Source organism: Cystoisospora suis (genome assembly GCF_002600585.1).
Source record: "Cystoisospora suis strain Wien I chromosome Unknown contig_815, whole genome shotgun sequence".
Taxonomy (NCBI): Eukaryota; Apicomplexa; class Conoidasida; order Eucoccidiorida; family Sarcocystidae; genus Cystoisospora; species Cystoisospora suis.
The window spans coordinates 19,103-41,624 of NW_027153616.1; the positions used below are offsets into that span (position 1 = coordinate 19,103).

General features: G+C 56.0%; 2 protein-coding genes across 2 annotated transcripts; one reads left to right on the top strand and one right to left on the bottom strand.

Moving 5' to 3' along the window:
* Positions 1-792: 792 nt before the first annotated feature.
* Positions 793-9,178, bottom strand: CSUI_001971 (ap2 domain transcription factor ap2vi-3). Its single transcript, XM_068062174.1, has 4 exons — positions 7,046-9,178; positions 4,449-6,568; positions 1,986-4,063; positions 793-1,677 (listed from the first exon to the last, which is right to left on the bottom strand). The coding sequence occupies exons 2-4, from the start codon at positions 6,171-6,173 to the stop codon at positions 1,398-1,400; spliced, it is 4,083 nt and encodes a 1,360-aa protein (XP_067925849.1). The 5' UTR covers positions 6,174-6,568; positions 7,046-9,178; the 3' UTR covers positions 793-1,397.
* Positions 9,179-10,632: 1,454 nt separating this feature from the next.
* Positions 10,633-22,348, top strand: CSUI_001972 (tubulin-tyrosine ligase family protein). Its single transcript, XM_068062175.1, has 9 exons — positions 10,633-14,335; positions 14,823-15,026; positions 15,679-15,920; positions 16,269-16,479; positions 16,710-16,945; positions 17,496-18,215; positions 18,568-19,527; positions 19,984-20,202; positions 20,500-22,348. The coding sequence occupies exons 1-9, from the start codon at positions 11,761-11,763 to the stop codon at positions 22,246-22,248; spliced, it is 7,116 nt and encodes a 2,371-aa protein (XP_067925850.1). The 5' UTR covers positions 10,633-11,760; the 3' UTR covers positions 22,249-22,348.
* The last annotated feature ends 174 nt before the right edge of the window (positions 22,349-22,522 follow it).

The following is a 22,522-nucleotide window of genomic DNA, read 5'->3' on the forward strand; positions in this document are numbered from 1 at the left end:
CAGTGGCCTCCTATCAAATGACACGTCAAGTATAATGACTTGCAGTGACGCCGCTACTGCGTGCAAGAGAGTCAACTGCGACTACTTTGTCCTATCCACCATACACAGGTGAAGCAGCACTGCCTAGAACTTCTCTGCGCGCAGACGCTCCGGGCTGCAGGGTGAAAGGCGCAAGGAAAGCTTTCACAAATCATGCGTGGTTATGCAAAGGAAAGGCAATACACGTATGTTCAGTCTTCCTCTAAAAGGAGTGCTCTTCTGCCCCCTGAGTGCGCTTTCGCAGATCCCTCATGATGGCTTCGTAACCGGGGAAGTTGGAGTCCCTTTCACTCCAGGTAACCTGGGAATCATGGGCCCCGAGCAGTCAAAACGATATGACCTGTCTATGCGCAGTCAATCTCCTCGACGGGGCTCTTGCGTACCCGGAAAGAACCTAGTTTGATGCCTCGATGCACGCCACGGTATTTGAGTTGGCTGGGAATGTTCTACTGTCACACGCCTCGGGTGCAGCCTCAAACCTCCAGTTGGAGTGAAGATCTCTTTTTGTTTGTGGACGAGTTCTGTAACTCGGACGGGATTGCTGCTACTATTTGCTCGAGCCCTTACCCGCCTTAAGTATTTTAGCCGTAAAGCGGACCAGCTAGCTGTGGAACTCTTTTGCGTCCACTTCCAGATGAAAGAAGAACGGGGCACTGTGCAAAAGAACCATGCTGCCCAGTGTCGTGCTGACAGAGAGGCACTTAAGCAGCCTCGTCCAGTACGCCAGGCTTCGCCTAAAGCTTTTGACGGACAGCCACAACACGCGGCACGAAAAACCTCCCGCCAGTGTCAAACCAGTGCGCGTATCACTGATCCCAAGAATTCGAGATGCAGTTTGCCAGCAGGACTGCTTTCAAAAAGAACAAGCATTAACGAGCTAAAATCGGGGCCGTTGTCATGAGGAAGACACCACAAACCAGCCCCAACGCGTTAACAAAAGCTCTTTTTCAAATGAATCAACAATTTATCAATCTCACCATGGAGAGACCAAAGAAAGCAATACACCTCTATGGTGTGAACTCAAGGCTTTCTGAAAGGTTACGCGATATCTGACTGAAGCACGCAACCGATTCGCTTCGGTTTACAAGACGCAGTGTATCCGTGCTTTTGCTTTTGCATTCAGGATGAGTGCTAAACGATAACAGCATTGCGGAATCGGACGGATAGCTGAACCACTAACTACATACTGCCACGCTCCTAACGTGACACTCAAGCAGTGAAAGAACGCTTGAACTGATCACGCGAGGAAGATGGATCTCTCTTGACAAGGTGAACCGGACTGTCGCTGAGTCTCTTCGGCGAGGCGAGCGTGCAGGTAGGACCATGACAGACCCACTTTATGTTCATGCAGCAACTAACTACAGTGCCTCCTTTCTCCGCACTTTAGAATCCGTCAGACCAGTGAATCCACAAGTATCGCCTACAGCGACAACGCGGCCAGGCTCCACTTTAACTTTCTTTGCTCTCGGACCAGCCTGGCCTCCGTGTACGCTTTTGAGCCCCTTGGAAGAGCCATGGACATGGCCTGCCCTGGCTCTGTGAAACCAGTCTTCTGCCAGTTGTTGGGCCCGCTCCTTTCCAAATTTCTTGGCTTGGAAAACCTTGTACCTTGCCAATCTATCCTCTACCCAGAACACCCTGATGAAAAAAGTCAACAAACACACCACCGGAATTACTCGCTGCCCGTAGTTCAGCTACTTGCTTCAGCGCACGGAAAACAACGGACCGGTACCGGGGAACGCTGAACCTCTAGACTCGCTGCAGGCACGGGCCGATGTACCTTCCTAGAGCTCCCCATGGTCGTTTTTTTCAGTGACGCGATACAAACATCCCACAACGCGACCAGCTAGACGACCCCTGCTGAGGAGAAATAAGCTCAGGCGGGCGGCTTTTCCGGCGAGTCAACTGCATCAAGGAAGCCTAAAAACATCCAAAAACGTACTCACCTCCATTCCCGCGATGCAGCATCGTACTGCAACACCGGCTCGTTCCCCCGGTCGGAGTCTCCTGGTTCTCCAGGTGAGGTAAGCATCTCCTGCGGAAGCGGAAGCGGCTTTCTGAACCCCTTCCGCGTTCTGATTGGCACAGCCGTCGGGCCGCCAAATTCAAAAGATGTATCCTGTCCCGATGACTCGCAAGGCTCGGCATCCTCGTAGTTCGGCCCATCATCGGAGACCGGTCCGCTCGTCGGACAAAACTGACTAGCGCCAGCTTTGCCTGGCAGATAGCGTGCTGAACAAAGGTAGGAGTATTTGACAGCAGCGAGCGTCTTGCAGTCTGTTGACGACGCTGTAGCCAGCGCCAAGAGGTTCGAGCCCGAACCACCTGGAGGAATTGGTATTCTCCCAGAGCAATACAGCGATGGGGCTGTCAGGTTCTGGACCTGTTGGGTGATCTCAGCCGGGCACGGCCATGCGGTTTGGCCGCGGGCGCTGACCTGAGGCATCTTGGCAAGTTGCGGCATCAGTTGCTGTAACGTGAGCGCCTGCATACATACTGTCTGACCACTATCTTTCACGAGGCTCGCAGCTGGATAGGGAGCAGGCTGAGCCGCTGCTGAGTCTTCTGACGAGGCCGGCGGCAAGCTCAAGACAGCCGGCTGCGTGTGGCTAATTGCCGCCTCCGGTAGGAGGGGATTCGTTGTCACAGTGCTGGGGGAGGTGGGCGACACGCTGGCGTCGCAGTCATTTGTTTGGCCCTGTCCCGTATCCACTCCGCATCCTGCCACGCGCCACGTTGCCACTGGTGTAGTGGACGCCGTTGACGGCTGTGTGGGTTGATTACTCGACGGGACCATCGAATGGAACGACTCCTCTTCGTAGTGTAAACCTGCTGGCTTCGACAGAGGGCCGCGGTATACAGGCGGCGATACCGGTTGGGAGGAGTGAGGGAAAAGAGATGCTTCACTTGTTGGATTCCCTGCGCTCCCTGCCGTTGGAGCTGAGCAGGAACAAGCAGGGGAGGTGGCGCAGGCGACAAACCTCGTGTCTTTTGCGAAGGGCGAGAAGGCAGCGACAGTCGCAATGCTACTCTCAGAAGACAAGGAGGAGCATGCTGTCGGGCTGGAGTGGCATGCTGTCGTCGGTGTCGGCACGGAGTCGCCACCCATGATCACGCTGGACCCCCCCGTGCCCCCAACCGCCATCTGGTGAGGTAGGGACAAAAGCCACTGAGAGCAAGCAGCTGCTGCAGGCAGAGACGTCGTACACTCCCCTCCTACAACATCCCTTCCGCCGGCCTCTGCTTGGTTCTTATTCCATTCGGCTGTTGTTCCGAGCTGGTGGTCTACGCTAGAGTCTTTGGTATCGTGCTCTGCAGTCTCGCCGTTCAGACTCTCCAGCGTGCTCACCCCAAGATGATTGTTTGGAGGTGTGAACGGCATCCGAACAGGGGTGTCGGCCAGTCGCGTCTGACCAAGTGAGTGCCACGCGCTGTCATGCTGATGCTGCGGACATACCGTGTCTGACGGGTGGGCATGACGCCGAGGTTCCGCACAGCCATAAGGTCTGGAGCACTCCACCCGCCGTGGCGCTTGGCCTTCCACGTGGACGCCTCTGTTCACCTGGGTGAAAGCCGGACTGTTTCGCACCTCGAATGCCATGCCAGAAGTAATAGCTTCTCTGGGGGAAGGCGGGAGGGATGTCGAGCTATTCCCTACAACGTCTCTGGGTACACGTAAATCAGGAGTCAGCTCCAGTGGATCTTGTTGAAGCAGACCGTAGTCAACGAGAGGGCGAAATTGACACTCCTCGGGCAGGTGGAATCCCTCATTCTCTGCGGCCTGCGACGAAGATGCCAACCGTGCAGTCCCAATAGCTAGGGGCGAACCCTCTCCCGCCGCCTGCACCCGCTGGGCGGGAAAGCTCTTTGGAAAAAAGCACGCTGATGCCTTTGGAGAGGATATCGCCGTATATTCCCAGGGAGACAATGCGGCAGTTCTCTGGCGCATGCCTTCCTCACACACGCTTAGTGGAGTCCAGTGAGAGGAAGCCGCGTCCAGTTGGCAGGCCCTGTACAGTCTTTGCTGCATCCAAGCAAACAAGAAGAGAAACAGATGATGTTGGCTTGACCCCAGGGGCCTACGCCGAGAACATCACATGAACTGTTCTACTGGGAGGGGTCAGAGTCTGGGAAGCTGGGACATGTGTATTGATGCCGAAATGAACGGCTGGCCCGTCGAGTGCAGCCGCCTGTAGCCTCGCAGCGCCAAGTTTAGTGACCCTTAGCTCTATATGTCTCGCTTTCTACCGATGCAACTTGGAGTACATCAAAATGCAGAGCTTTCATTCCTTTAGGCGACTCATAGTGGCAGGCCGCGAAGTGACAGAACCCACCAGACGGCTAGGGGCGGTAGCCGTGCGACCGCCACATTCCGCCCATACGGCCGCCATTCCCGAGCAGGTGCGTACCTGCTGCTCATGTGCCTCGCCTCCCAGTTGGACCAGGGGAAGAAAAATCTCGTTAGCGCCCGTCTCTAGCACATCTTCTGTCAAGTTCTGCAGTTCCTGGTAAGGATTGCAGAGGCTGTCTGCGTTGTCGTCGAACGGAGACTTCCCCACTGGCAAGTCTCCTGGAATCGCGAGGACCACCTGCAGTGAGTTTGTCGGACTAGACTGGCCATCCTTGCCTGCCTGAAGCCCCTCGGGCAGTGAGGTCATCGCAGTGTGGTGAGATTCAAGCATTCCTCTTGTCGCGAACCCTTGTTCCTTCCAGGAGAGTGGGCTGCTGGAAGTGTTGTTGCTTCCCGAACTGGCCGCGGCCGACGCTCCTTCTAGAACACCAACTGCAGTTGCAGCGTACGACACAGGCGACGTGTTTGCGCTCAGACAGTCAGGCCTGGATGCGACTAGTGAGCTGACGGCCTCGTCGCTTCGCTGGTTGTCATCTAGGAAGGCGAGGCCTCTCTCGGGATGGCAGCAAGCAGTGTGCGGTGCATCCTCCGCATCGGCAACGGTCGGAGTGCACAGCTCGGGATAGCAGTACTTCTCAGCTCCCCATTTCAAACCTCGGCTTGGACAGCAGGACGCTGCCAGCGACGGGGCTGCAGGAAGCCAAGGCGTCTTCGGGTGTTCGCTTGCAGGGGGGCTTGGTTGCTTGTGGACTGTCCCGCCCCCACCTCGAAAAGCTGAAAGCATCGTGTCCTCTTCCGCCTTGTTGATGCCCTTTGGGGTCGTTATTTCTCCTTTCGAACTGGAGAGTTGCGCGGCCTGCAGTGAGTGCCAAGACCGCCCAGGGTTTGTAGCGCGTCGAGCAGTGGTACCGATGGCTGGGTTCCGCATTTGTATCCGTGAACGCTCAATGAGGGGGGTCGTGCGCTCCAGAGAGAGGCTGGAGCTTCTCATGGGGGTGGGATTGTCGACACAAGTTCCACTCGAGGAATCGAGACAAAGAGAAGCTCCAGTCTGGCGCGAAGTGTTCATTGTTGGTGGGGAGCTGTGCTCGAGCCTTACCGAGCTAGGACTGGCCAGATCTGACGCATTCGGTTCCGGCCGCCGTCTCTGGTCGGGCACGGTAAGCGCGGCGCACGAAGAGGAGGAAGCAACCGGCTTGGAGCGGCCCGCGCCTTCTAGTGCTACAGCGGCATCGCGAGGCGGACTGAGGGTTGCCGAATGCGGCATTGCTGTCCCCACCTCCGAGGCGAACAGCTGGCTTGAGCACGGACGCTCCGACCAAGTCGACAGGGAGGGGCTGACAGAGCCCGGAGGGGTGTCACTTCGAGCGTGGCTGCAGGAGTGTGGGTGGCTATGGCAGACCTCCTGTGGAGGCAGGGAGGGAGAGGGAAGCGGCAACTCCGCGGCTATGGTACATGGGGCGTCGCGAACTTTGCAGCGCGGGGCAAGAGACTGGGGGCGCGAATACGCACGTCTTCTCTCTGTAGGGAGTGCCGGACTTTCGGCTTCTGGAATCGCTACTGCGCTGCGGCTGATCCTCGCGGATGACCAGGAAGTTGTGACAGCGGGACTGACGGTGCTGGCAATGTGATTACTTGAGGGCTGGTGCCCATGAGTCAAGATCTTAGATACCGGTGTCCCTGGGAAACTGTGAACCAGCTGAGAAGGCCTGTCTCTTGTCAGGTGTTCCCCGATTTGGCCAGCACCAAGACCACCAGCTGCCTGTAACAGAGCTGCTTCCATTCTCCCATAGAATTTCGCGGCGCAGCAGCCGGCAGAGAAGTCGAATGGCCGAGGAGAGTAGCGCTGCCCACAAAAAAAATCTCGGAAGAGACTTGTCACACCCCAGCAGACGACCTCCGGTCAGACGTTTTCGTCTCAGTCCACAAGTCCGGTTGAAATGGTGCAGTGGGGAGCAAGGACGCGCTGCTCCCTTCAGAAGAGCGAAACAGCATGTACTCCTCAACAGCAACCAAGAGTCCCTGGGAGGAAAAGCCTCAAGAGGCTGATTGAGACACTACTCGCTGCATCGGTCCCTCAGAACCCCTGCTACAGTCCGGTTCTCTGCCAACAAACATGCCAGCGGCAAGAGCGCGCTTCTCCGGAGAGGACATCCGGCGGTACAGTGTGGCGGAGACCTGAAGAACAACCATAAAATACCGACGAGTGTCCCTGCTGCCCGGTTGTGCAGGCCTCCGCCAACGCTCGCTCCGGTTGCGAGCGTAGTCTGTCCACTTGCAGGGGAGGCCTCAGTCCGATAATAGAGAGCGCTTTCTCAACCGTCCTACTAACTGCGAGCTGGATTGCCGCTCACTCCACCCGCTTGGCTGCTGACAACGGGTGCGGATTCCAGCGCCGGCACGAAGTGGGAATATACCTGCAGCCCTGCACACCTGTCTTGCCCCCCTTTGCGTCTGAGGGGTGTGAAGGAGCTCGCTACGATATATCATGGCATCCATTCTCTTCTCTGGAACGCTTTGCACGCATACGCTGGTTGGCTCTCTCTCTATACATATGAATTAGAATACTAAAGAAAAATGTTATATTTGATATGTACTATAAAGATATCTGACGGGCGCGCAGGTGAGGTCTGGTCATCGAGTTCATTGCCGTACCTCGGAGGAAAGGCAAGGTTACTTCGACGGAGCACACGGCTGTACGTGGGGGACTCGCTGACATGTCCTACCGTGTAAAGCGGCCGGGATAGAGGGCCGATCGACACAACAGGCTCAGTCTCCTGGAGCTGTTGCTGCTCTGGAATCAGAGTCGCAGTCCGGTTGACCGCCCGGACCGCGGAGGTTACGGGTTCCCTGATAGTTTCTCGACGGGTGGTACATAGAATGTCATTCGACGGGACACGCCTCTTCCAAAAGGTCTCTACCACAAAGCGGGAAATGTTACTGAACGACGAAACAATGTTGAGCCAAATCGAAACTGCCCAGGGCACCTTGACCGACTACATTGTTGCCGAGTGTTACACAACACACATGGCGGCAGAGTCAGACCACAGCGAAGAAGGTGAGGCCGCCGCGAGGTGCAGCCTGCCCGAGGACACCCGAGAAATGATTCGTGGAGCACGAACTCCACTCCCACGCTACAGTGAGAGAATCACCTCACGGGTGCGCGAGGCCAGAACAAAATCTCCGAGACCGCTACCATCTGAAGAGATGGTTAGATCGGACACGCTTTGGAAAAGAAGCGCTGAACAAGTGCTGGTGAAGCCCCAGAAAAACCCTCACGACTTAGCACATGAAAGACTGGGGAGATCGAAAAGTCTCCTGCCGGTGTGCCTTTCCTGCTGGAGCCTGAGCGGAATCAAGGCAGCGCCTTCGATGACAATGGTCTTCCAGACCACTCCCCGGCGGCATGTTTTCCGAGTTCGCATGTCAAGAAACGAGAGCTAGAATGCCTGGCGATGGACAGTCGGCGAGCTTCCTGCAGTTGTGGTGCCTATAACAGACGCTGCATCAACCCACTCTCCTACGCTAGAAATAACGGTATAGAACCGGCTCCTCGTGTGGGCGGAAAGAGGAATCTCTCACACAATAAAAACATCGCTCCTACGGCCTTCACAAAGGCCGCCATTCAGAAAAGGGCTTCATTGGTCCGGCCCAACAGGAATCACCGTCACGACGGATGAACCGCAGCAACTGATAACAGCAATGAAAGAGCAAGAAGGGCGTCTGTCTCCCAACAAAAATCACACTTGAAAGACCAGGGGCAACTCTGAACTACGGTCAGAGAGCGGACTGGCAGCGGTTCCTGTGGTATGCACTGCCGGCAGGAGAGTGGTCGGTCTGCACGGCAACCCCAGAGCGGGACGGATCCCACAGACTGCAAAGCGGGACGGCGCTTTATAATATGGAAAGCGTGTCCAACGATAAAAAAAAACGCTACATTACGCAGGAACCATGACATGGGGACTCTAGTAGAGAAAGTCTCGAAAAACGGCAGCTGCCCTCGCTTAGGCCCGGGCGGTCCCGCGAAATGGAGGCACTCGGTTTCCACGGTTCATTTCCGGGTGTGCTTGGTGAGAAGAGCAACGGCAATCAAAGCCAACAATCAATCCTCTTCAAGAGATGCGGACAGGAGACAGGATATTCAAGCAAGATAGGACATCAATTGTGTGATTTCAGTTGAGTGGTCATTCGTCTGGTAACCGTGGCCCCCGATCACTACACCGTAAACAAGAGCACCGCAGCAGTTGGTGTTAGGGGGCCTCCACACACGATCACACGAAGACACACACGCACCCAATCCCAGAAGACCGACAACTCTACAGCACGGCGGGGTTTCTCCCTGCAGTGGTAGTCTGGCCATTAGCTGAGCCAGAAAGTAAACGTGTACCGGGAAATGAAAGTGAGGGGTTCCTACGGGCTTTGTCTCATACGTTGAACGCGTCTTCCGCCGCTGCTCCGCCAGACAGGGCAGCACACACACGGGAGGGAGGCGGTGACGCACGACCGACGGCCCGATTGGCGCCCGACTGTGCGAGCGCCAGCGTTCCGCCGTGAAGCGTTGTGAAAGAGTCGATAACGATTGCCAGCCGGCAGACACCGATGACAGCGTGGGCCAGGGACTCACAACCCCCACTCCGTCCAACGAGAAGCTGAAGTCGGTTGAAAGCAGTCACTTACTACCTGTCCCGCCCCTGCGTCCTCCGATGCGCAGAAGGTTAAAAGCAGGAGAGAGCATCACCAAGCAGCAGATACAACCGAGGACGCACCTCGCGAGATGCTCCAACAGATGACTAGCCCCCAGCACCGCTCTCAGGGGTGTCGGTCATCCGCCCTTCAAGCAGTAAGCCGTCAAGCTGCGACGTCTTGCCCCGCCACCAGTTTTCGCCGTCAACTCCAGTAGAAAGGAAAATCCAAGGGTTGCGGATACGCCCACGAGGGAGGAGCCACCTTGGCCCAAAGCAAAAGTGTGCTGAAAAACGACCCAGTTATTGGGGACATATAAAGCATCTCGGGTACTTTGGGTGTCGCACGGCCCCACGGTCGGACTAGGGGGAAGCCCTCCACGGATGGGATCGTGTGCCTGTTTGAAGTCAGATAGGCCCTACCACGTGCCAAACTCCAGGTCGCGGCGCAGCATATGGGGCTTTCTTCAAACAGTCTTTCCACAGCGGAGTTTTCTCTGAGAAATAGAGGGCTCCTGCCCAGGCACTTGACAAAGCGAGGCCGGCGTAGGACACCAACCGGTGTTGCACTTCTGTTGGCTCACGAGAACGACACTGGCCTCAGAACCGTTCGGTTCACACGTGAGATGAAAGGACATTGCCTTTAGGCGGCAGATTATTTCAACGGGCAGGAGCACCACCGTACTCAGTCAGCCAAATAGATTGCCGGCTCCTTCGCAGCTCCGCGCTTCCTCCACTGACTCTTAGCAATCACTGCGTCCTCTGAGGTCCTTCCTGGGCATCTTAGAACAGGTCTGAAATTGTCCCAATGAAAAAACTCTCGTGGAATCGATCGGTCCTCCACGTAATAGTGAGCTCCGTATTGTCAATTCTGGAGAGTTCACACGCCCCCGCAAGCCCGGGAAGTGTACGCAGACCATACCGTTTCACACTCAAGGGAAGAATGTCCTAGCTGAATACCATTTCCGTGCCTTCTTTGTCCGCTGGCCCTTAGGTCCAGGTTTTCTCTCAGCCCCTGTAGGCGCTGACATACCGTGTGCGTCACTGTTACATGCTGGTGCCTGGAATGGCAGTTGTGTCTCGGCGCAGTGGCAGAGGCCGGGCCGGCCACGAAGCGAAGATCCATGTGTGCTGCGGCAAGAAATCGCTCGTCGCGCTCGATGGACACGCGTCTTACAACAATTCCCCGATCACTTGCAAGTGCGGGGCCTCGGCGACCTGCGCCTGCCAGTGTCACCGAGGAAGAGTAACATGGGTCGAGTATGAGTAGCCGGGGCCCTCAGGCCAAGATCTCCGCCTACACAGCCACATACAAGCCTGGGTGCAAAATGGATCTCTACACAGAAGTTCTGTATAACTGCTTGAACGTCGCAACAAAGTTACAGTTTCTTTGTCCGAAACCACCCGCTGGGGGACGTGCGCAAGTGTGATTGACCCGGTTTGCCACGGAGTGGCGTGCCTTGCCGCGAGGGGAAAAAGTCCCGCATCCGGTGGCGGCTCACCCAACCGCACGTGTGGGCGCCCTGACGGTCCGCGACGAAGGAGCGGGGCTTCAGTAAAAAGACACAGGGTTTTCCGTTTCATTTGAATTTCCTGAGCATCTTCTCCGTGGCTGTCGTGCTGCCCGTGGATGTAAAACGGCAGGCACAAGCCGAGGGCTGTGGTGGCCCGGGGCTAACCGTCAGCCTCTAAGAACTTTGTACGTTTTATCCGTTCTTTCGTCTACACCTTCACGTCCGCACTCACAGTAGTTCAGCAGTGCTGTTGGCTCAGCTCTTTTTGTCCAATCTATTGTCGTCAGCTTAAGCGCCGACACTACAACGCGGTGGAGCGCTGCTTGTAACGCCTTTGTCCATTGGCGACCAGGACGCTCGTGGGTCGTAGCGCGGTAGCCACGTTGATTCTTTTGTTTCCCCATCGCACTGTGTACATTTTCCTTGTTCATGGCTGCTTACTGAACTGTCATAGTTCTCCATGACTTGTTGTTGGTCTTTGCAGCTTCTGTCGGGCGGAATACCGAACTCTGCTTTCGGCGGGTGTCTCAGCCACTGGGGCGGGTGCCGCTGCAAGACAACCGCCACGTTGTCGAGCTAAGGGGAAGGCAAGAATTTTCAACTGATGTACTGCGCCTTCCGCTCTTGTACGCACTATGATATTGTTTTTTGCTGGAGGAGCTTGGGAGATGTACGCTTGATTGGGCTAACATCTCGGGTAAGAATGCAGCCCTCTTCTACCCGCAGCCCCATCACCAGTGTGGACTAGGGCATGTGCATCTCCGTCCGAGTCGGTCTCTTTCCTTAGTTTCATACGCATTCGCTGCTACCCCGTTCCCGCCTGACTCTTTTCCTTAGTTTGTATACTGTACGCTTCTGGAGCCCCCAGTGATCGACACTGGTTTGGCCTCGCGCCCCCAGTTACATTAGGTCACGTGTGTTCCTGCCAGGGGCGTTCAGACGTCGACGGAGTCACTTGTGTTGCTAGAAAAGCAGCAGCTATGGCACGATCTCAGACTGGTTTTTGACGCTCGCCCGCCGTGTTTGAGTCTCGGTGGCCGTTTAAGGCCGGCTGGTCGCACAGTTGCGGCTGTAACGCCTCACTCTCCAGAGTGGACCGGGCGGACGACTTGTTTCCGCTTGCTGGTCAGCACTGGCTGTTTAATTCTACGTTCTACTTCTGCTGTCGACTACAATGTTTTCATTTCTTCCTCGGCGAGGTCTGTCGCCCTCGCGTCCGGTTTCCAACTCTTCTCGACCCGAACATGACACGGCGGCGTTGGACTCCCAGCCGACGGGGATGCCACTCGGGCCTTCTGCAGAAGTGACCCCGTCTTTGAGTTGCCCCCCTCAGGGTTCTAGGCCTCGGTCTTTGCAAACCGACATGGCGGGTGGCGTCTGCGGACGTGTTCAAAATTCCGTGTTGATGCGGCCAGCTGGCACGTTGCCTCATCTGCCTCGGGATGACAGAGCTACGAGTTTGCAAGTTTTTGCCACCGGCGTCCCTCCGAATTCGCGGGTGGGTCGTGGTCCGGGCTCTTGTTTGTTTGGCGTTTTCTGTCCAGCTGTTGTCTCAAGTGGACAGTCTCAGGCGTTTCCGAGTGCCTCGCAGTTTGCTCAGCCGGCTGGTGCAATGCCTACAGCCGGGGAATCTCGTCGTCCTGGGTGTCTACCTCCTCGGCCCGATGGCTTCTTTCCTTGCTTCCCCCGGCCTCACGTTTCTCCCCTTGTACCCGACTGCGGGTGCGTATATTCTGGAAGGAACGATGGCACAGTGACAACGCTGGGCATGGAGAGTCACCACGTCAGCGGAGGCTTTCACTCCCAGTCCCCTCCACAGTCTCGAGGCTTCTCATATCTGCCATTTACAGCCAGTGCGGCTCCGGAAGCCCACTCACAGCGTTTCCTCGTTGCCGATCAGAATCTGCACTCTCGACTGCCAAACGCACTGGTGTCCTCCTATACACGGGACAATGCCCAACTTCCTCAGGTGCTTCTGCCCGTCGCAGCTGATCAACGGCGTCCTTCTAGGCCTGTGCAGCCCTTTCTTCCGGGTGGTCACTGTGCACCTCCGTCGTCTCACGTGCCGCCCGCTCAGTATCCTTTGTTTTCTCCAGAATCGCAGTACGTCTTCAGGAATGATGCCCGGACGATTCTCGTGGACGTAGGCCCGGGTACTGTCCCGGACACGGCAGCCTGTCACCTGCAGCATCACCGTCAGCCTCAGCAGTCGTCCAGCCAACCATGTCTGGTTCCTCGAGGCGAAAGGGCCGTTGCGACGGATGACAAACAAGATCAGTCAGCTCCGCACGGTGTCGCCCGACAGGAGACAAGCATTTCGGACGATGTGACGAGGATAATTTCTCGCGAGGAGGTGAGAAAGTCTATAGAGCCGTCCTCGCCATGCACCCGTATTGTGTCGACCACGAGCCAAGTCACAAGCTACGTGGAGGACAATTCGGCAAAGGGTGTGGCTCAGTCATCAAATCAGCAGATATCTGCGATAGCCGGTGACGACAGCCCTCATCCAGGATCTGAGTCGGAGGGGGTTCTGAACTCCCTCAGCTCGCAACAGTATCGAATGCACGTCGCTGGTGCCGCCCCGAGTGCGCTGACGCATGAGATCTCTGTTCTTTCCCAGACTGCAGGTACAGCCACTCCGGGCCGCAGCCATATGCGAAGATGTCCGACAGATGTGTCTCAACGGGGTACAGAGGCAGCTCCACTTCAAGAGCTGCCCGGGATGTGCTGTAGCCCGGCAGGTAGTGGTAGCGACTGCGGTGGCGGGGCAATAGGCGAAGCTGTCCAAGAATCCAGTGGGTGTTTTGATAGCTGGCAAGACGAGCACTCCGGTGAAGTAATTGGAGAGCACCGATCTCCCTATGCTGTTGGCGAACCTGACACACCACCTGCTTTCCCGCCTCGGTACGACAGTACAGAAGAAGAAGAAATGAACGGCGAAGAGGGGTGGGACCCCGCGGAAGGCTCTGGCCAGGACATCTGCGCTAGCTTAGGACACAGGGATTCCGTTCTCAGTGAAGAGTACGAAGCAGAGAGCGGAACGAGTGAAGTAGATGCGGGAGGGGAAGAAGAGGAAGGCACATGGGAGGGCTCTTCTAACTTGGAAGAGCGGGGTGCAGCTAACGGCGTACCTAGTCTGTTGTACTACGAGAAGCATCAGAACCCTGCATGCTTGCAACAGAAAAGGGAAACACACCACGCTGGGGCAGCAGGTGCCTATGAAACGAATCTCCAGTACCTCGAAAGCGAAGCGGACATGACTTCTGAAGTATTACCAGACAGGCTGGATTCACGCGGCCGTGACGGTAATGACGGGAATGGTGCAGGCAGTGATCCCACTCCAAGCGAGGTGATCGGCATGCCGTGGGCAGAGGATCCCTGTGTCGATGTGCAGCTCCCTACCCCGACGTACACGAGAATCCGTAGGGATTCTGGAACGAACGGCCATCTAACCAGTGACGCAAAGTATCTGCGATCTTGTCGGGACGATGTTACAGACTCCGTGGCGCTTGCTGCCGGAGACTCTTCGGGAAAGCAGAAAACAGTCTTCCAGAGAAGCAAGACGGAAAGAGTCGAGACAAGAGACAGAGGTGCTCGAGTGGAAGCGGGAGAAGGCGTGAGTACAAAAGCCACTTTGTCTTGGAGTAAAGTGGTGGTGAACACGAAGATGTGCCGGGCGGAGAAGCCTCTGATCAACACAGTGGCGCATCGGCTTGGTTGGACGAGACAGGAACAGATTAACTGTAAAGGTAGGCGCACACCTGTGCTTTCCGGTCGCTGACTCTCTGCGCTTCGGGAATAAGAGTACGCGCTTGCTGCACTAATGAGTTTGCCGTTCAGGGGAAGACGGCCAATTCACAGAGTAGGGGACACAGACTTCTGGTTACGACTCGTTAGACATTCAGGGTGGCGTGGGAAGGAGACATGGCGGAAGCGTTTACGGGAAAAAAGGCAGCTGGTGATACCGTCCCTAGTAGGAGCTTCATGATTTGTACAATCGGGGACGCTAGGTCTCCGTGAAACGCAGTTCACTCCCAGCTTGCGGGCGCGCATCCGATGTTGTCTCTACCTGACTGCTTCTCAAGGCGCCTGCTTCACGAGGTTGAGATGGTGTATACCGTACTCGCGTCGTTTCCGGCTGCACTTTCCTCACAAACAGGTTGGTGACACCTTGGACTGGACGTCTACGGTGACCGGACCGGCTGTACCGTCAGCTTTCTTGTGTTCTGCTCTCAGGTAATATTGTCTGGCTAGGAGGCTCCGTTCCAGACCATGAACATCTGCACTACAACAGACCTCTTCAGATCATAAACCGCTTTCCCGGCATGTGGGACATGACAAAAAAGCGCATGCTTTCTCGCATTCTGGCCCTCTACCAGCAGCTTTATCCCGACGTCTTCGACTTTTCTCCACCGTGCTGGTCTCTTCCAGAAGACCGCCGTAAGTGGAGCACCTACTGAAGAAATTGCTGCCACGGAAGTTGCTCCATCGGGCTTGCGTTCAACAGAACACAAGTCAGATTGGTGCGGGTGCCATAGTTCCGCATTTTTGCCGTGAGAGCCTTCCGCGTTGTAGTACCCAACACGACCAACCGTACGAGTTTCTGAATGCCTGCAGCAATTCACAGACAGCAGTCGGGCTAGGGCTCGACAGGTTTCAGGATGCTCTGCCCTACAGCATCTTGTTTGCCGCCTAAATCAAGATCGGGACAAGAGCTGGATTAGACCAGCATACCGCTGTCCCCAAAAGAGCAGCCCGTGCTGGTCGATCCAAAATCGCCGCCACAAAGCACTAGCGGCACACGCTGTCTCACAAGTGCTAGTGCCGTCTGTTCTCTCGTTATGTTCGACCCGCCATGTTTTCGCACACCGGGCGTACGCCAAGGCCCTTCGGCACGGTGTGAACCAGTGACTTCACTTTCGCCTCTTCGCGGCTTCGCGGTGCAAGTTGTCCCCGTGTCCTGGCCACAGAAAGTAGACCAAACATGATCTGGAGGTGGAGCGCGAAAGAACCAGAGTCCGGCTGGTTTCCGCGGGAGGGGATAACTCAGTATTCCAAGCTTTAAAGTGTGTTTGTTGCATTTGTGAATCAGACACGATTGAACGACTTCTGAACAACAGGAATCAAGAGGTTTACATTTTGAAGCCTGACGGAGGAGCGATGGGGAACGGGGTTCAGCTTGTCACCCGCTGCAGAGACATCGACGCGATGGTCTTGCGCGGGGACGGAAACTACATCATGCAAAAGTACATTCACAATCCTTATCTAATGAACAAACGCAAGTTTGACTTTCGCATCTACTGCATGCTCCTGTCGGTCAGTGGGACCCCCAAGGTAAGCGACCAAGCACGAAACTCATTCCACTCGCGGATTCAAGCCAGAAGTGTGTACGGGTGGTTAGGCGACTCCTACCGTTTGTTAGATGCCCCCCCATCTGTTACCACCAACGTAAAAGAGTGGCGCGCCGGAGCTCATCTAAGTTGGCTTGCGGTACGGTTCCAACGAGTCTGTGGGGACTAGTAAGTGAGGGGGAAAAGCCGACATACATTCCGCAGCAAAGCAGCTTTCCGGTCTGCTCCTTGGCATAAATACAGTACCGTCATTTTTCTCACCAGCTCTCGGTGCCCCCCAGATAGTTTTGTTAATTCTGTCCCCGTATCATCGACATCTGCGTTGCTTCAGGTATTTGTTTCGAAGCTGGGCATGGCCCGTTTCTGTACGGAGGAGTATAGAACGCCATCGCGCAAGAACATCGACAACCCGTTTATGCACCTGACGAACTATTCGATTAATAAGGACAATATTTCATCGTTTGTGCGCTCTAGTGATCTCCACGACGACAACAATAGCAAGAGGATGCTCAAGGATGTCTTCAAAGACCTGGCCAGAGACGGTAGGTGGAGTGTGTGACTTGACACACTGTAGCGAGCGAGTTGGAAGAGTAGGTAGGGGTTGAACGCCAGGCCACCGCAGAGGCAGGGGAGCCCGCAACAGGACAACTGCTTACAGTGTGTCGCTGCAGAGCCACAGGCTTGAGTGTCGGGATACACTGTTCGCTCTTGAGAAGGTGTAACAAGCCAGTCTTCCACGCGCTCGCTCTCCGGGTTCTTTGTGTTTTCTCAGGGGTTAACATTGCGAATGTGTGGCAGCAGATCAAGTCGATAACCGCTAGAACTATTGTGTGCTTGTACCCGTGGCTGAACCTGCGGTACCGCCATGTATACCGTGGGCGAGGTCAGGAGGCCTCGCGCTGTTTTCAACTTCTTGGCCTCGATATCCTTTTGGACGACACAGAGAAATGCTGGCTCTTAGAGGTCAACTCTAATCCAAGTCTACGTATCGATTACTTCGATAGTAAGGTGAGCGCAACCTGAAATGCCTGACGCACTTCCATGTATATCGTGTGCATTTAACAGCATGTGCTTCCCTGTTCTTTCGACACCGGGGTCACACGCTGACAAGCGGACAAACAAGTCGTTGTGTCTATCACCGGCGTACAAGTGACAGCGCTGACTGCTGCATGGAAAGGTTTTCTCCGGGGAGCAGCGACCACTATGTTTCACCGGAATGCCCTCTCTCAGTGATTGCTGCACTTCCACATGGTGCCCCACTGGCTCGTGCCAAGAGGCGTCGCCTTCGGGGCGATTCCGGTTCAGGTCGTCCGGGCCTCCGCCTCTGAGTTTCTGCCACCATTGTGCCTGCTGGTCCCTTTTCCATACTGCTACCGGTTTTTGGCCGTTTCTAGATATCAAGGCTCACCAAGTCGGAACTGAATAAGCACAGTCCGCTGGTAGGAACGGATGGCTGCCCGTAGCGCGTTTCCCAACAGCGCGGAAAAATTTCCGCGACACGAAAGATGAGAACGCAGTATACCTGTGGGAATCCTCCTGCGACTGCCTGCCGTTTCAGTACGAGGGTATCGATGTCCAGTTGGAGAGCGCGATGGATCGTTACATCAAGGAGCCGGTTGTGTGCGAAGGCTTGGCCTTGGCGTACCGTCTCCTCCTTCAGAACCGTCACCGCCCCTGCGCATCCAATTCCTTCCTCTGCACCAGTCCGCAAAATACCTCACCGAGCTACTCCGGTCCATCAGAGCGGACCCCCTTTCCAGGCGGCACTCTGGGAGCGTGTTGCACTCCCCCGTCTCACACTGGACAGCTCGGCGTCTCCGCCGCTGATTTGCGGAAGATTGAGGATGGTTCTGCCGGCGTGCCAACCGTTAACGCGACCTTCCGGTCACGGCAAGGTGTGGCTAACCGGGGCAGCAACGTCGCTGATGTTATAAGCCGTCCCCTTCCACGCTGTCAACCCCGCCCGCTCAAGGCTACCGAGGGACCGAATAGAAGGCTTGTCGGAAGGTCGGATTCTGGATGTCACACAGGTGTAGCGCAGAGACAAGGCGGGTCCCGCGAGGTCGGCAGAGGGACGGATAGTCGGCTTCGAGGACTATCCAGCTCGAAGGCAGCCACAGGCGGCGGCTTCACAAAATCGAAAACAAGAAAATGCTCGGCTAGGAGGAGACAGGAGGACGATGATGAGGGAGCAGACGAAGAACTAGAAACGGGGGAAATTGGCACGGCGCAAGCTGTTGAAAAAGTCAGGCAGATACTCGAGCATAATGATCAAACGGTAGGAACGATTTTTTTTGGATTTTGTAGCCGCTCAAGGGAGAGCTGCGGAAATTACTGGCTTTCAAGGCCGCGTTCCTACTGAGTATATGTTGCACTCACGAACAGCGCCTCACTCCCTTGCTCCTAATGCCTTTTGCGACACGTGTTCCCTACATCTTCCGTTGTGGTGCGCGGTGCTGTCCCACTAGAGCGTATGTGCCGAAAACCCGGACCTGTCCTATATGACCAAGGATACGTCAAGCGGGGTAGCCGAAATCCTTCCCTTCCTTGTGACCAGTCGCGGCTGCTCGGTTTGGTGAGCGCAGGGTTCTCATGTCGTTGGTTCCTTACGTGCCGCTCTATGCTTACAGGCTGCATCTTTTCATCTCAGCGTGCCCGCGCAAGGTTCCCCGCCGGGCGTACAAAGCACCAAGCACTTGCCTCCGCCTCCACCCGGACCAGCCTTCCAAAAGGGTCGTGCTGTCCCCAGCTGCAGTGTCCAGAGCGGGGGAGAGAGTGCACCGCCTGCCGCGTATCACGCCTCTATCAGACGAAAAGCAGGTACGGATGGACATTCGCAAGTGACGACCACGACGAGTTCTCGCGCTCCCAGCAGGAGCAGGTCATATTCGCAGTCACACGACGTCACAACGGAAGACGAGAAAGGCGCCTCAAGTTTTGTTTCTCGTACTGCGGAGGCATCAAAGGCGGGGCAATTCACTCCGGTACCAGATGAGGCAGACGGTTTCCATGTTCCTGAGCGCGACGGAGAGCATCAGCCTCAGCCAGTGCAGGCTCCCGACGAAGAGCCAATGGAAGAACGGAAAGACTCTCGGCAAGAGTCACTCAGTGACCGCGAAGAACTTGCCGACACGGGCGACTCTCCACCGGAATCTCTCCCGTCTCATGCTAAGCGCACCAGCGAAGCAGACACAGACTGTTCTACGTACTCGGTTTCCGAGTCTCTGACGGCTTCATCCTCGCACGAGGAGCGCAGAAAAGCGTTCCTGCCCGTGGAGCCTCAGTGCCCTGAAGCAGCGCAGCTTGCCACGGAGCTGGAGTGGATGGACGCGGCATACAGAGAAATGGAGAAGTGTATGGACTGTTTCAATGTGCTAGGACTGCGATTTGCAAACGGCCCGCTGCCACTGAACGCCAGCGGAACCGGACCAGGCGGCTCCGACGATGACGCCGCCGTGGCGCGAGGGACAAGTGCTACTGGAAGGAAGAAGTTCCATCCCGGACCCTACAAGCCTTTTCTGAAGAAAGATAGGCTGGCAGCAAAGAAGAAGCAGGCTGTGGTCAAAGCTTCCTACACAAAGCTACATAAGGTGCGCCAACTGTTGTCAATACACTCAGTTGACCAGCTGCTTCGCCGAAGCAGGCAACAAACATGTACAAGCGCTCTTGCGTTCCCCGGGTTATACCTCTGTCGCTCTGTCACTCACTACCCACCTTCCATAAAAATCGTGTTTTCAACCGGGGCGGTTCAGCGGTGCCTCTTGGGTACAACAAAAGATTCGGCTCCGCAGCGCGGACGCGGAGAGGTTGCCAGTCCGGTTGTCCCGGCCGGCCCTCGTCTCGATCAGATGACGTAATCCACTGTAGCTAGTCTAAGCCCGATACAGCAGAGTTAGTTCGGCACGCTCCGGCGTTGCTGTGGTCAGTGTCAAAACTGACTTGAAGCGGGAATCGCTTTCGCTTCAACAAGGGGACCGTGAGTGGGTTGTTTCACATCTCAGCACCCCCACCTTATCGTCCGACAGGGCGTGCCGTATCTTTTACAGGATATTCTGCATCCCCTCCCACGAGAGCATGCGAAACCTCAGCACTGCTGGGTGGACCTGGAACAGGCCGTCGGCCGCCTTGTCGCGCAAACTACCCCTGTGCTACGGTTTCAGCTGCTCTTCGAGCGTCTAGTGAACTTCCCGAAGGCGATCACTCTTCAACGAGCTACCCTCCTCGAGGCCTGCAGGATTGTCAGGCTATCTGATGTTCTCAGGAAGGTACGTTCTCATACCCTCCTGAAAGAAGAAAGTGTAAGCAACACTAGCTGCTCGTGGCTATCAATATACCAACGCGTTTCTAGTCACCAAGTAACGACTCCGTATCTCAATTTCACAAACTTCGGAGAGTCTTCCCTATATGCGTGCACGAGTTCTATACCGAACCATGTGCCGATATCTACGTACCGTATCCGTATGTTGTTACACGTATGAGATATTCGCCGACGACGAAGACACTTGGAGTTCTTTTCTGATTCAGCACAGCATCTGAGTACTGTTTGCGTTAACCTGTCCCAGGTCCAGGTTCCTGCTTCCAATCCCGTTCGGCCTCGGCTCGTCCCGATAGCTTCTTCTCGTTTATCGTCCTCGTCTTCGCTTTCCTCTGGTCAAGGTGCATGTTTCTCTCGCGGCCTGGAGCAGAGCTTTGGTGGATCCGGCTTCCCAAGAACGCAGAGCCGGTGTCATCCCCCCTCTCCAGCAGACACAACCGGAGAGAGTTCTTTTGCTGCTGTTGCCCGCCGTTCGTCTTTGTGGTCTAGCCCATCTATCAAGTCGCTTTCCTTCGGGAAGACGAGCGCGTATCGGTCGAGGCTACAAGGGAGTGTGTCCGTATCTGCCAACGACTCCAGCCCCACCGCGGTGGGGAGTGTGGTGCCGGAAAGACGGCGCAGACTGGGACTAGCCGATGTGGAGGCGCTCTGGTGTAGCCACTTACAGGGTGTGCGCAGACAGCTGCAGCTTCAGGAGGCGTCACCCGGTCTCGGGCTCTTGGAGGCGTGGTATGTATTGGAAGCTGTTGCGCTCGTTTGTTTTCCATTTTTCCCTACCAAAGCAAAATTGCTAGAGGCCTTCCTCTCAGCGAAAAAGATGGTCAAGGGCGGTCCCCTGGCCTCGACAAAAAACTGGGGAAACCTTCAAAACTCTCAGTGTCAGTCTGAGATCGAAGAGGCACTGAAGAAGGTCGAAGAGGAGGAGAGGCGAGCGCTGCCCTGGGGGAAACTTTTTGCAGGTCGTGGCAACACTACAGACACAGCCACCAGCGGAACTACGGGTGCTGTAGGGAGATGCGATACGCATGCCACTGGAGAAGCGAGACAGCACGGCTGTGACCAGCACGGGCACGCAACAGAGGAGAAACGCAGTCCGGAGGCTTCAACTCCCGTTGAGTCCCACAACAGGCCAGGAGGGTCCACTCGAGTTGATACACGTCTGACTGAAGCGGGAGCCGGTTGCGGCCCGGCTCCGGGAGCTTCAGGCGACTCCTTTCTCCACGCGCCGCCATGTAGATACACGAACGCCCGGGCTGAGGAACCACACGATCGCTGCCAACAGGGGCAACAGACATCAGCTTGTGCAGGTTTTTCGTCAGAAGGCGGGAGCCGAACACAGGCTGGCAACGTCCTTGTCAAGGGATCACGTAGCGGCCGAGGTGTCGCCTCGGCAATGTGGTGTCAGGCGGATGGTTCATGGAGGGACAGAAGGCTCACAGAATGCGACGAAGGGCAGTGCGGCACACCCAGCCCAATAGAGGCTGCGCCAGATGCCTGTCGCGGGGGGGGCGATGCTACTCTGAGTCACGCAGATACAGCCGAGCTTCACCGATATCTTAAGGATCAGGCGACGTGCGAGGGGCATCACGCAGAACTCCGCGCTTCACGCAGCAAGGCAGGTGGCTGTGGAAGGCGTCTCAGCTCGATGCCAGCTGGACTGGAGCGCCGAGTCACGGGCCGAGAGCAGTCGGCTGCAACTGGATCTCAGAAACTGCAGGAACCGAATCGCGGACGCGCTTACGATGAGACAAAGAGAAGAGAGGAGGGAGCACGAGAAGATGACCGCGGATGGATACAGCACACTGGGAGTGGACTGACCGAAGTGCCTGTATGGCATGAGGGGCTTTGCGCCGCATGGCCGGATATTGGAGAGTACATTCAGCAACACGTGCCAACGGACGCCCGTACATCAGCGATGGAACGTTTGGTCGACTACTTCGAGCTTAAATGGGACTATCACAACTACTCCATGCTCGTACATAACGGCAGCGTCTGATTTTCATGAATAGGCTCCTGGCAAAGCTGCAACAAGGCACTTGTACGTCGTGAGTGGCAAAAGTGCATTGTTTGTGAATAACTTCAGTTCGAACTTCGCAATCATTCTGGTTCCGCCAATGTGGGCTGTCCTTCAAGCGAATGTGAGCAAGAAAGCCGAGACGGCGTTCGACGGTGCACTTTGTGCTTGACACGCTGGCATTCTGAACTGCAACAGCTGTCCTTGCAAGTCGGCTGCTGCTCCCACCTTCAGTTGAGGGCCAATGCCGAGTCTG

Bases quoted from the DNA above. Each gene is read 5' to 3' on its own strand.
- CSUI_001971 (XM_068062174.1), bottom strand. From the start codon at position 6,173: ATGGAAGCAGCTCTGTTACAGGCAGCTGGTGGTCTTGGTGCTGGCCAA. The intron at 4,064-4,448 runs GTACGCACCTGC...GCTTGGATGCAG, and splicing joins GCGAGGCACATGAGCAGCAG to CAAAGACTGTACAGGGCCTG. The intron at 1,678-1,985 runs GTGAGTACGTTT...TTTTTTCATCAG, and splicing joins GCTGCATCGCGGGAATGGAG to GGTGTTCTGGGTAGAGGATA.
- CSUI_001972 (XM_068062175.1), top strand. From the start codon at position 11,761: ATGTTTTCATTTCTTCCTCGGCGAGGTCTGTCGCCCTCGCGTCCGGTT. The intron at 14,336-14,822 runs GTAGGCGCACAC...TTCTGCTCTCAG, and splicing joins GGAACAGATTAACTGTAAAG to GTAATATTGTCTGGCTAGGA. The intron at 20,203-20,499 runs GTACGTTCTCAT...AACCTGTCCCAG, and splicing joins TATCTGATGTTCTCAGGAAG to GTCCAGGTTCCTGCTTCCAA.